Raw genomic sequence first — 14,351 nt, 5'->3', positions numbered from 1 at the left:
AAAAATCTGGAAAGTGCAGCTTGCATTTTGAAGAACCACCTCACTCTCCGATTACACCTGGAAGTGTTTTATGGTAACATCTGCACAAGCTTTGCATATATAGACACCACTTTTTAGCCCATTATATATAAAACAGCTTAGACTCAGTCAGATTGGATGGAAAACGACTGTAATCATCAGTTTTTATACTACTGATTCTATATAAGATTTACATCTACCTGTAAGCTTAGAGGATATTACTGTGCTGAAATGTGTGGGTCCTTTCACACCAGCCCCGTTTAGTTTGTTTTAATTGAACTCTAGTTTGCTTGAGTAGAAAGACTGATTTGTTGGAGGAAGTGTGAATGTTCAATCCGATCAAAAAAGCAAACTCTGGTCCTCCTAAGAACAGAGGATCATGATTTTGACGAGGTAGGAAGGCATATGTGAATGCTAAGCGGACTGGAGACAATTCCAAAAACAGGAAGCAAACCCAGGGCATCCTGGGTAAATAACCAAAACAAACTGTGTGTGTAGCACTAGTGGGGAAAAATGGCTCGTGGCCTTTTACCAAAAACAAAAGAGGAATCCTACAATCTGACGTCACTTCATTTTTGTTTACATTTTGCAAAGGAGGAAGTTGCTCTCTCATCTTCTTTGGAGGTTTCCATGTTAATTCCTCCAGTGGTTCTTGGTACAGCATGCACCTCCTGCTTCTCCAGTTCATGTTCTCCTGACAGAACGCATCAGCTTAGACTGTCAGGCATTGCTTAGTAGGTTTACAGATCCATATGATGGACTGACCAAAGTTCTGAGATGTGCAAACGTTACATTATTGTTTAATCTAACTTTCTCTCTGACTTGTCTGCTGTGCTCCTTGTTCTTCTTTATGCTGTTTTTTTACAAATATTCTCCAACAAAAGTTTGAGGTCTTCACAGAGCAGCTGGATTTGTACTAAGGAGGAAGAGACTTGCTCCACCTCACATTTTGCACTATTCTGTGTTCATCTAACACATAAAATCCTATTAAAATCCAGCGAAGTTTGTATTTGTAGCATGTCAAAATGTGAAAAAGTTTATAGGGGCATGAACACCTCATATTTATGTGCCTTATCAGGACCAAATATGCCTCCAGACTGAATATTATTTTATGCTGTGAACGCTTAAATTAATCCGTTGGGAAATTACAGAGCATTAATCATAACTGGGCCCAAATATAATCAAAGACCTTTTGCCAAAGGGGAAAACCTACTGTTTCAGCTTCAGTTCCAGATGCTGTAAGCTGCTTCCAGGACGTTGCGTCCCACATCACAAGTCGACGCAAGAATCAAACTCGTTTCTTCCATCATCAAGGAAGGCGAAAGGAAAGAGTCAAGCAGCGGATCAGAGGTGGCAACAGCTGGCGCGTGTGGATCAAAGCTATCAGATGTCTGCTCTGTGTGAGCAGTGCTCTCTTGGCAATGCAGCCCTAATTAGCCCTGCTTGAAGGGACGGAGAGGGAAACATGCCAGCCAAACATTTCAATTATCATACGATGACGATGACAGTAGCCTACGCACGCACCAATGCACCTTTGTTTATTTCGCTCTCAATCAAAGAGGTGAAAAAAGCCGCACGGGGGAATAATGCTAATTAAAAACAGCTCATGACTCCTTTAATGGGGGGAACCATCACAATCTCTCAGCTGAAGAGACATGTTATCACAGGTTTTCAGACCTAAAACAGTTCTTTGCAGCTTTAACTCCATTTAGCGAGACTTCGGGGACGACTGCACGTCTTTTGGAGAGCAGGCAGGAAATGTTGTTACAAAAGAAACTTGATCTCTCGCTGCACACAGAGGAGCTTCATCTAGCTGGCAACATCCTCCTGTACTTCCTGCCGCACACAACTTCCCTGAATGCCATCAAACAGCTGGCTCATTTGAAGGTAGTTAAAGCATAGTTGATAGAAACTCCAGCCCCAGGGGCCACCAGTTGCTATGGAAACAGGACAAATGTACAGTACAACTCCCCCCTGCCCCCCTCAACCCCCACTTACTGTTTCCCATGCCACCCTAAAATCCCTCCCCACGCTGTGATCCTCTGCTGCCAGCGCCGATCCGATGCCGCTGGTAAAAATAGCAAGAATCAGCGCATCCATATTTCATGGAGAACAGCCACGGAGTAGACTAGATTGCATCTACAACAGAATCCTCCCGAGGCGGTCTGGTTTTGAGAGATTTAAGGTGATTTGTCTCTCACAATGAAAATTTGAGACAAAGATGGGTCTGAAAATGAGGGGTTTTTTTTACCGGGTTATTTCCCCTAAGGAGAGCGTTCATAAACCCTAACAGGCAAATCGGAGTGAAAGTAGAAGGAGGGGAACGGAGGGTGAAGGGACGGGGCGTGTGTGTGTGTGTGCAGTGTTGAGACTGTAGCTGACAAAAGTACAGCGGAGGTGAGGGGTGATTGCAGTGGGATCGGAGGGAGCGCAGTGCTAAATTGATCTGGCGGCGTCAGTTATTGCTGCGAGGTAGCTCTCTGTGTGCAGTAATGGCACCGTGCTGTACGCGGTTTTATGAGCTCCAAAAGGAGAGATCCTCGTTAATAACGGTGGAAAGAAAGAAGATTTCCAGCCCCTGTTAGCAGATATTAACTTCCAGTCCAGTAATTGCAGCATAAAAAGAACTCTGAACAACACTGGGTGAGGAAAAAAAGCAAATGTACTTATTCACACCCTTTGAACTTTTTCAATTTGCTGTAGTCGTTTCAACTAGATGTGTCCCAATAAAACTTTTAATTTCCGATGCGATACAGATATTGCAGCTTTGACAATTAGTCAATACTGATATTGGCCCAATACATTATAAGCACAAATTTTATTACTTACTTTGTAGAGTGGATTGTTAGAAAAGACTTGATCAAGTCACATAGAAATGCTGGCGCTGACACGGTTCGATACTTGTATTTTGGCTGATCCAATTTCCGATCTTAATATCGGATCGGGACACACCTAGTTTTCAGCATTTCCACAAATCCTACGATAAATTCTCTATTGAATTAGAGTGACCAGGCCATTCTAACCCTTTCAATTATAGCTAAAGACATACGTTTAGGGCTGCTGGATGGTGAATCTTCACCCAGTATTAAATGTTTTTCAGTCTCCAACAAGTACCCACATCCCTGCTGAAGAAAATAATCTCTACAGCCTGGTGCTGCCACCACCATGTTTTAATATGTAGATAATGTTTACACACCAACACAAGTTTCCTTGGATTTCCTCCTTCAATAAAAAGCTTTTATGTTTTATTCACACCTTAAAAACACCTAAAAAGTAAATTTAAGAATTCATCAAAGCTCTCTCTGCATCATGTTAAATATTTGCTACACGCTAACAGAACATTAGCCCATATCGAGCTGCTCTGTTCGACTTCATGTCTACAAGAAGTTATGTAACTGCATATGATGTGATGAGGTTTCAAACCTGCTCAATTGTTTTATTAGTATTGACAGTAGAGTGAATGGAAGTCTTGTTTGGTCAGATATACCTCCGCTCAAAGCGTACGGATGAAGAGCAACACGACAACAAGATTAGTGCTATCCATCAGACTACTGCAGTGAGTGTATATTGATGTGCAGAAAAATTCCTACGCCTTGAGCTTCTCTGAATTGTTGTCACTTTAAAACTTCAAACCTTATTGAACAGGAATATAAAGTGATACATGTACCTAGTTTAAAAACGTTTTAAAGCCAAGTCATTTATTTATATTCATCATTTGTTCTCCTCAAACAAATATTTTAGTCTTTTGTTTTTGTCCATTATTCTTTCCAGAAGAGCTCATGCTCTGTCAGATTGGATGGAAAGCATCTGTGAACTTCAGTTTTCAAATCTGGTCACATATTCTCTTTTGAATTCAGGTCCGGGTTTTGACTGGACCATTATAACACCTGAAAATGCTTTGATTTAAATTATTCCACTGTGTGTTATTGTCTGTGTGTTTAGGGCCACTGTACTCCTGAGAGGTTGACCTCTGGCCAGGTTTTCTCCCAAGATTGCCACTGCCATATTTCACTCAGTCAGGATGTTGTAACCTTTATGCAACATTTCACACTTATTCCAAAACGTGTGTTTGGTTTGGGGTATCAAAGTTAAGGGGGGAGTGGATACAAATGAATGCCACACTTTTCAGAAAATCGAATTTGCTGTTTTTCCTTTTTTCATAATTATGAGCTGCTTTGTGTTGCTCTAATTACCCCATAAAGAACCCTGAAGTTTGTGGTTGCAGTGTGACAAAAGTTTAATGGGTGTAAATACTTTTACAAGGCACTGTAAACTAATGAATTTGCTCTAAAGTTTGCTATGTTAGCGTCTTACCATTTCGGGCCTACCATTTTCAGGAAGGATAACAGAAAGCATGTGCTAGAAAATCTAAATATTTTAACATGTTATCACACAGCAGACTGAGATAATGACTGAAATGTCACTTTACTTTATGTCATTGTATTAAATCAGACTGAATGGAGCTGACAGCAGCGCTGATGAGATTGAAAAGGAAACTAAGGGGTGGAATTCATTAGAGTTTTCTCTGTATGATGTTAAATTTGTGCTTCCGTTGACATAAAAGCCGGGATTCAGTTATATATCTTCAAGAAGCTGTTACATAACTTCAGCTGCAATAGTTATCAGACTTCAAGTCGTTCATTTTATCAATAGCAGAGACAATCGAACGTTTGTTGGGGGAAGGGCATCCTCGTTTAAAGCTCAGGAAGAACAGGAGTCCAACAATATGACGGAGGTTTCTGCAGGCTTCACCAACTCAAATTTAAGACTATTTAAGACCTTTAAGACCACTATGAATGAAATTTAAGACCTGTATCATCACAGATATGCACAACAGAAAACTGTATATTTTACGTAGTAGTAGTGCTAAGCTCTTTTGCACATAACATTGTACGGGTTGGCAACAAAACTGAGCCAGTGGCGACGATAAATGTCGTCCATCCAACTGGCGATAAATTAACACTAGCCCATGATTGATGGAAAAAAGCTAGCTGGCTATAAAATTGTATTAGCAGCTAGTTAGCAGTAGCATCAACCACTTCAAGTCACAGAGCACAATGAACATGTCTGCGCGCAACTCAAACTTCTGCCTGACACAATAGCACAGCGACAAAAATAAACTGCATAGAATAAATCAGATTAAATCCTAAGACCTGAAATTTAAAACATTTAAAGCCTTAATTTTAGATACATAAAATTAAAACTTAAGACTTTTTAAGGATGTTTAGATATAGGTTGGTTATTCTGAGATTTTAATGATAGGTAGTTGTCACCGTAAATTGTAAGATGTTCAAACTGAACAGCATAATGGACCGCACTGTTACTCATCTGTTAGCATTCTGTTTTCTAAACTTTGATGGCTCCATTCATAATTTACTTCATCACACGTCAACATTGTGGCTTTTAAAAGCATAACACATTTGCCTCGCTAGAAAGGACGCATTCCACTCACATCCGATCATCATCATGGCCACAGCGAAGATTTTCTCCCCGTCCGTCGTCGGAGCGATGTTGCCGAAGCCAATGCTGGTCAGACTGGTCATGGTGAAGTACAGGGAGGTGATGTAAACCGAGTCTTTGTTGGGCCCGCCCTCCCACTTCCCCGAACCGGTGGTGTTGAAGCGGTAGGGCCTGCCCATCGTCTCAGCCAGGATGTAGAGCCAGCTGTCCATGCGGACAACGTTGGTTTCTTCATCAATCACCTCGTAGTCTCCAATGCTATACCTGAGGGTAAATAATGATACAGTTTTTTAATTATAGTGTTTCATAATGTTTTTATGTTATAAGGCACAGCGGTGAAGAGCTCTAGTGGATAGAGGTTACGGGATCTACTTAGGTTCAAGTAAAAATATCAATAAAAGCCGAAGAGAAAGTAAATATTATTCTTAAAGAAAAAAGTTATTTCCAACAGTGCGTCTTACAACTCAAGTAAACACACTAAAAATTTCCAGATCATCTTGAGACTTTAAAGAATCAAATTTAAATTACTATGAAAATAAAAATCCCAATGACCCAGTTTTGTGTAGTCGGAATGAAGAGAGGGTAAAAATGCAACCGCCCCAGAAGGCCAAGGAAATAATGAAACCTTTATTTAAACAAAAACTAAGCTGACGTCCACACAGGACTCTTATGTAAATGTGCTAAAGGTTAGATGTCCTCACTGAAACACTTGTTTGTGAAGCTCCCAAAGCAACGCCTTCTGGAAAGGTCAAAGTGCCTCTTCTGCATCTTTATGTGCATATATGCAACTTTTTACTAAAAACATATCTAACAGCCACACTTTTAATCTAGATTTGGAATCTGTGACCCAATCACAACGAAGAAGCACAGACAAAGTGTAAAGCTAAAACAAATTAAACATCTGAGATTATTTTCTGTCTCTAAAGTCAAGTTAAACATGTGACAATGACAAAAGAAAAATTTAAAACAAAACCAAGACAAGGACATGATATAATATGATAAAGCTAAGATAAAGCGGTTTGGTAAGAATTAAGTGCTTTATGATACTGCTCTACAATTTGTAATGGATAAATGGCTTGTAAATATTTTACTTTAGATGCTTCTAATAAATTTAGCATCGACTTCTAGATTTTTCCTTTTTTTTAAAAAACCTTTATTTTATTTTACCAGGATAAAAGCTATTAAGACAAAAAAAAAGAAACAACCTTTGGAGTCTTCACCTCCAAAGAGGAATGAGCAGTAATGCAACTCCATCTCAACTCTGAGTGTCAAGTTCAAGTCAAGTCTCAAGTTTCTTATAACTAAAAACTACATTTTATCATCATATACATGCCCTTCGTCCTGTACTGTCTGTCATTGGGCGTAACATTAAAGAGTTCTCTTTAAACATTTCTTCCAACAGTTTTATCTCATCTCAAGTCTTAGAGCTCAAGTTTACATACATTTTGAAGTTTTCGTTGGTGTAATAATGCATCTCTTCAAACTAAAAACTCTAATCTGCTTACAGCAGGTTAGCTTACCAACATCAGTTACCATGGTAAACTTATTTAAGAAGTGAACCAGCTTTGTGGAGCATGAGAATCCTGAACTAAACCACTAATCCTGCTTTGTAGTACAGATCCCTGGACGAGGGTAATTTAACACACTGCACACATGTGCCAGTCACCATCCTGCATTATTATAATTCATCTCTTGATGTCCTTCATATCCTGTCAGATCATTGGGAATCTTTTATTTGCTATTCTGTTAGGCCATTATTTTACAACATGGATGACATTTTTATTTAATTTTACTCAACATTTTGAGTAACTCTGTAGATGTCACCAGTCTGGATAATCGTTTTTGAAATAAACAAGATGATAAAAATATTCTCCTGAGATACAAAGTTGAGCATGCGAACATGTTTGTATTAAAGTACACAATCATATAAATGTGCAGTATGTAACTTTCACATAAAAAAACATCATATGCATTTGCTAAAACTGTCATGTCGTGACAGTACGAGACAGATAATCTGTGAAAAGATCAATCTCTAGATGCAGTGTAACAGAGGGCCGGGGGGAAGGAGAGCCATAAGGAGTGGTGATTGACAGCGCTAAGATCCGCCTACTGGCTCTGATTGGTTGTTTCAAGTTAGCATGAGACTAGGCAGAGGCGCTTCATTTTTTTCTACATATTATTTGTCTCATACCATACGGTCACGGCACAGTCACAGTTTCAACGAATATGTAAAAACGTATTTTTTACAAAAGTTACACACTTTTATGCAATTAATAAATGTAATTAGATATGCATTCCACTGCAGGTTTGACTTCAATTCACTAAGCCTGGAAAACATTTCAAAATGTTTGATTTTTATAAAAACACTTTTAGCTTACAAAGACTCTGGTTTGTTCTTTACTCCTTTGTTTTTGCTTTTGTGCGCATACTAAAGAAAAGAAAAATGTGAATCCACACTGAAAAACATTTCACAAAACCCTTGTCATCCCCTGACTATCTGTAGGACTTGATTAGTCTTATCACAAAGTCTGAATTGTTTGAACTCAACAAAACTGTCTATTATACATTGTAGTTTGACAAAATGAAGCTACTTGTTTATCATGTAAAATGATCAGGAAGAAAAAAGCTTTTTGAAAGGAAGACGAATAGTGTGGAGAAAAAAAGAGTAATAACTTTGATACACAATTGAGAAAAAAAATGATAGAAAACCATTCCGATCACAAACTAATTGACATGATTAATAAATAACCATAAAAGAAAACTCCCTAAAAATAGAAATACACAAGAACACAATTAACACTGCACAGATTGACTACACAGAGATGAAAACCAAAAAAGACTTTAAGTTAGGATAAAAAGTACAAATAGTAAAAAAATACAATAAATGCCATAGAAAAAGAGATGAAGAAAAATTTGTGCCAAAAGAATAAAAAAATATTAAAACAAAAATCCCAAGCAAACGACAGCCGTTGCAGTTTGAGACATTTTATTTTTGTAACTCGTAAGGGTTTATGTGGTTTTTATGAAAGAATTTTAGTGAGTAATTCACTGTAAGTGCTGACAGAATCCAGGGTGCACTGAAAAAACAATTCATCATCAGCAGCACCTGTCTGAGTTAGCTATTTGCATATGAAAATACCAGGCTTCCTGTATAAAAGGCCCTCTTTTTTTACTCTCCAGAATATAAATGAACAGAACTGGATGAGACAATGTTTACACGTTTCCTTTTTGCCCGATTTCCTTTATTCAACGCTTTAGAAAATATTTTTGGGCTTTTTATGCAACAATAAAACAAAAATCTCCAGTGTTCTTATTTGGGAGCAAGAATATGCTTTTGTTTTTCCAGCCCCAGAGTAAAACTAACACTTCAGCCACCTCCATTGTTTTCTGCGTAAGAGAAAATGACAGGCAGCGAGCAGGAAGCCAGCTCCTGCAGAGGCTGCTGTCATCCCGGTTGACGACGGTTAAACTTTTCTCGAGTCGCCGACGCGACTCCGCGTGTGACCATGGCAACCACTGAAACCACAGAGGAGCTATTTTTACTGGTATCGCTGTCTGGTTTTGGAGCACCATCAGGTACATTTATTCAGGTCTGATTATGCTGTCTGGACCGACAGTTGATGCAAACCGCGCCGCTCGGAGCCTCCGAGTGAAATTGACAGTGAGTGAACATTTGTAACAAGTGTGTAATCGAAAGAAGAAGAAAAAAAAAGCACAAATAAAAGACATCTGCAGAAAAGATTAATACATTATTCACAACAGCTTTTCTGTGTGGGAGGAGCAATAAATAGACAAAGTAATAAATCTGTGTATCAGTATGTTTGTAGATCTTCTCATTAGCACTATAAATCAGATACAACACATGATGGCAACTTAATGCAGCCATTACACTCTATAGCGCCCCTGCTGCGTCGATGATCTGATTAGATTTTGGAGACCCATCTCCATAAATCTGCATATTAATGAGTAAAATAATAACTCTCCTCAAAGTGTAATAACTCTTTAGCCTTTGAGATTCTGGTTTGATGAGTGAAAGCAAGCATGTTTACAAAAAATATATAATTAATGTGCAGATAAGCTTCACCACTGACCTCTTTTATATAAAATGGCTCTGCAATCAATGCGCTGCAATATTGCGGAGCAAAAAAGCGTTATGTAATGTTTTGTTGATCTGGGACAAACATGCAGACATACCAGATGCAGGCCAACCAGTGTGCCGCCAGTCCAAAAACACAGACCAGCAGCACCAGGACGGCCGCCCCGTATTCGATGTAGTGGTCCAGTTTGCGGGCGACCCGGCCCAAACGGAGGAGCCGGACAACCTTAAGAGAGCTGAACAGACTGCTGATTCCCTGGAAGAAAAGCCAAACAGGAAACATGTCAGATAAGAGCAATGGGAGATTCTCAGTAGAGTTTGTTTTTTTTCCAAATATGCAAAAGTTGTTGTTTTTTTCTTTTATTCATCTTTGTGCTCAAAAGTGTCAATAAAAAATATCTGTTTTTGTCAGGAAAATAAATCTCTCAATTATTATACATTTTGACTCAATTCTTTACTTTTTACATTGCTTTGTAACATTCTTTTTAGTTTCATTACTACAGCATAAACTTAAAAAATTCTACATTTTAAAAGCTGGATAAGGACTAAAGATTTTTCTTTTTTTGTTGTTTTTCACTTTCACTCTTGCTCATTTGCAGCAACCTATGTATTTTGACTTGGATTTGATTATGCTGCTGGTCAAAAACATTTCTCTATATTTTGAATACAAGGCAAAATGCGATCTGTAGTTTCTTCTCTTGCTTTCCTTTTTAACAGGATGACAGACCACTGGCGCATGTCAAAATAAAATTAAGCGGCCTACGTTATCCGATTCACAGATTTTTTTAACATCTGAATATTGAAGTAAAACCTACAGCAAATATGAACATAAAATATAATTTGAAAGCTTTTCAGAGTAGCCACTATATAAAAGCAAAACACACCCTAAATGTTTTATTAGCATCAACAAGCGCATAATAAATAAAAAAAAAAACAAAAAAAAAAATAATCATTAAGATTTGATTGCAAAAGCTTTCTCCTACAACGCGATAAAACTTTACAACTCTAAGCAGCTCTAACCAAAGGCTAAATGTCTACTCAGCTTAGCTGCAACCTGAAACGCCCGCTCACTGATTCAAAGCGACAACTGCAATCCCATCAGTCTGCTCTGCAGTGCTGTTGGTATTCTTTATGTGTGTGTCTGTGCACTATCTGGGTATTGATTTAGCTAAAGTGCTGTGGTCTGCAATGCGAGTACAACTGCTGTGTTGGCTGTCACTTGATCTGTCAGAGATGCCCATCAGACACCTAAACTTCAGCTTGTATGAAATCACTTTTCAGCCTTTAGATCAGACACTTGTAATGGCCACTACTAAACACTGACTTTTTTATCCGAAAGCCTCTTTGTAACTCGTTTGGTGGTACGTTTGGGGTCACCGTGGTTTTGGACCAAAACTTGTTATGCCTTAGCTATGACTTTCTAGTGGAGGTTTTGAGAGGTTTCTTCAATATTTTTGGAATAATGTTCTGTCCTAATGGTGCAATCTACTTTGTGAAGTGCAGCAGTCTCTCCTATAGCAAAAGAAAAAGTTACACAACACAATGCTGCTACAGCTATTCTTCACTGTTGATGGACGTTTCCCAAGTTTGCAAGTTTCCTCATTGTTCCTCCAAACGCAATGATGGCCTTTATGGGCAAACACTTTAATTTTAGTTTCATAGACCAGAGGACATGTCCCCAAAAGTTATGGTCTTTGTCTCCAAGTTCACTTACAAGATGCAATCTTGCTTTTTATGTTCCTATTGTAATAATAGCTTCTTTCTCCCTGAGTGGCCTTTTAGCCTAATACATGGATTGGTTTTAGTGTGGATAATTGCTCTCTCTCTTACCAGCTTCAATAAGCATCTTAAAAAGGCCTTTTGCTTGTTTCCTGAACGGTATGGTAGTTAGACATTCCCACACTGAGGCTATTCTTGCATATAATTCTGTGAACAGATAAAAGCAGAATTTTTAAACTTGAAGAAGTCCACAACTCTGTTTTAGAAAACTTGCCTGAATTGTTTGTTTTTTTTACATATATTCCCTTGGTATCAGTGTGTTTGAGCCGTTGCATTGAAGTACATCCAAAGTTGTGCCTCCATTTAACTCAGCTGTTGTCAATAAAACTATTAAGAGTGTTCCCTGTTTGTTTAAATGGACAGTAAGCTAAGTGTTTGTAAATTCAGAATTTTAAGATGACACTAAAATTGTTCAAAAATGCTTCTCATTATTTATTCTGGCTTTTAGCAAATACAAATTATTTCGATGACCTAAAGCAGGATAACATTTGTCTGATTTTAAGAACATACACGAGGGTGATTGACAGCGCCAAGCCCCTCCTCCTGGCTCTGACTGGTTTCTGACAGAGCAGTGCATTTCTGCAGATGGCAGTAGGACCACATGGAAGAGGAGCTTTATTTTCTCATAGATTATCTGTCTCATACTATACTGTCAGGATATAACAGCTTTAACAAATATGTTTAAAAAAATTATTTATAAAAGTTATATACTGCAGCTTAAGTGTCAGACAGTAACAAAAGAATGGCATGTGTCTATATAAACAGTGTATGGCAATCTGTTTTTTACAGATAGATCCAGATGCCTGCTTTTGATCCCCTCCTCATATTTTAATTAAAAAGAGCATGTTTACTCGAAGTTGATCAATCTTATGCAATGAGAATAAAAGTTACGCATTTGACACCTCTATCAACGTTTTACATAATACATCCCCTTTGTGTCAAATGTGAGGGCTAAATTATTAACTTCTCACTTTGTGGTGAAAAAATAGATTATTCATAGCACTCAGAAAAACCAGACGGAGCATTACAGCAGCTATGCACCACAAAGACCTTGGGGCCAATCCAATAAAGGAAAGAAGTTTCCACAAGTTTCTCATAATTTATTCACATCCTGTTCAGAACAATCTAATTAGTTGCTCCTCTGCAGCATCACCCGTTTGTAGGCGTTTTGTTTTTTTCTTTCTGAAACTTTGTCACTTTGTCATCTTCCAGGTCATCTTCTTTTGCTTGACTTGGAGGATGACAGCTCCGGCTAGCATAGGGCTAATTTATTTATTAAACCCAAATGCAGAGTTGGTACCGTTGGGACATAAGTTGCGCAGTTTCAAACGAACGCCGACCCAGTTTTTTGGGCTAACAAAGACAATAGAAAGAGCCTCATCATACGTCACAGCCTTTTTAAGACACACAATGACCCCCATGAGACATCTCTTTTACGTCCCTGAGCGAGGCCGGCGTCAAAATGAACAAAACAGTAACAGCCAGGACCCCCGAGTTTATGACAAACCGACTGATTCAGAGGAAAGCAGATGGTTGTTGATGCCCTCCATCCTGGCAAGGCCACAGTCCCAAAGACTGAAATCAGGGAGAAGCTTGCCAAGATGTACAAGACCACCCCAATGTTGTATTTGTCTTTGGCTTCAGGCTTTGCTATGGTCTACGACTCTTTAGACTATGCCAAGGAGAACGAGCCCAAACACAAACTTGCCAGACATGGTCTGCATGAGAATAAGAAGACCTCAAGGAAACAGCGCAAGGAACGCAAGAACAGAATGAAGAAAGTGCAGGGCATCAAGAAGGCCAGTGTTGAAGCTGCTGGCAAAAAGTGAGCCCAGAGGGCCAGTGGGTGTCTTCTTCATGCTCAAGATGGTCTTGTATATTCTCATCAAATAAAGTTTGGGGAAAAAAGAGGAAAAAAAAGACCCCACGAGACTTCCTTGAGCCTCTTTCGTAGGCTGAATAAAAAAAAAATTATAAGATGGTGAAATGTTGCTGTGTAATAATGTTAAAGTGAATGGGTTGTGGAATTGACTTTAGTTCACAGCAGAAAACGTGTTTCGTTACTTGGAATAGCATTAACATTATAGCTGCTAAGCAAGCTAGCATAGGGCTAATGCTAGCTGTGGTCAATTATTAAGCTTTTACCGAACACTTTAACTTAAAGTCACTATAGACAGACAACGTTTTATTCTTTATATTTATTTAAACTAACAAGTTTTTAAAGTGGGTGTATTATGGAAAACAAATACAACTTTTTTTGAGCCTTAAATGTTATTCCCTCATAAAAAATAAAAATAAACATACCTAGAGGGTTGCTTTGATTCTTTCAGGGTGCCTAAACGCTTGCTCCCTCAAGTTTGTCCTTGGAGCTGCAGCTTCTTTCCCACAGAGCTCGTTTCCCCCACATCTCACCCACTCAGCTCGGCAGCAGCAATTAGCAAACACCTGGTGAATCTGCGCATCTGCTGAGCTCATTACAAAAACTACTTCTCTTGACAATTTTTGATTTCAGCTCATTTTTCAGTCATTTTTAAATATCTTTATTTCTTTTCAGAGGTTTCCATGTTTTTGCAAACAGGGTATTTATAAAAGATACAAAATCAATTTAAACAGTTTTTAAACTATAAAACTGATTTGCACTAAATTAAGGATTTTCATAAGCACAGTTTTTTTTATTTACTTTGTCTATTTGAAATTATTTTTCAGTCTCCGTCTTCTTTTTGTTGTTTTTGCTCAGTTTTCCACGTGTTTGTCTGGCACTCTGCTGCTGGTACACCAGAACTACGGCAGTAAAGGACAAAAAATAAACTTGATACTGCTCTACAAAAGAGTAATTGGATTTCATAATGAACAACAAATCATAGTAAATCTCATAAGTAAATAAGATACACTTTGATAAACCAACTGCTAAGTTCATGAAAAAATCTGCTTAGGATCAGCAGATTTTATTTTATTTTTTCTCTTATGGCATTTCCACCAACAAAGCGATGCCATCTCT

The 14,351-nt window shown here is 38.4% G+C and overlaps 1 protein-coding gene and 2 pseudogenes across 2 annotated transcripts in view; 2 read left to right on the top strand and 1 right to left on the bottom strand.

Annotated features, from left to right (window-relative positions):
* LOC103137419 (40S ribosomal protein S24-like) overlaps window positions 1-13,122 on the top strand; it is a 74,354-nt pseudogene extending 61,232 nt beyond the window's left edge.
* LOC103137472 (potassium voltage-gated channel subfamily H member 1-like) overlaps window positions 5,282-14,351 on the bottom strand; it is a 37,320-nt gene continuing 28,250 nt past the window's right edge. Inside the window, exons 8-9 of one of the 2 annotated variants that reach the window (XM_016670980.1) lie at window positions 9,673-9,830; window positions 5,282-5,742 (exon numbers count right to left, since the gene is read on the bottom strand). In XM_016670980.1, the coding sequence (XP_016526466.1) occupies window positions 5,400-5,742; window positions 9,673-9,830 (501 nt within the window). In that variant the 3' untranslated portion in view covers window positions 5,282-5,399. The remainder of the gene's footprint in view (window positions 5,743-9,672; window positions 9,831-14,351) is intronic. The other variant, XM_007551220.2, reaches the window with a different exon arrangement.
* LOC103137415 (40S ribosomal protein S24-like) lies at window positions 12,787-13,263 on the top strand (annotated as a pseudogene).

This window comes from Poecilia formosa, unplaced genomic scaffold (assembly GCF_000485575.1).
Source record: "Poecilia formosa unplaced genomic scaffold, Poecilia_formosa-5.1.2 Scaffold40, whole genome shotgun sequence".
NCBI classification, from domain to species: Eukaryota; Metazoa; Chordata; class Actinopteri; order Cyprinodontiformes; family Poeciliidae; genus Poecilia; species Poecilia formosa.
Note: the sequence above shows the minus strand (reverse complement) of the source record. Positions and strands in the feature narration are given on the sequence as shown.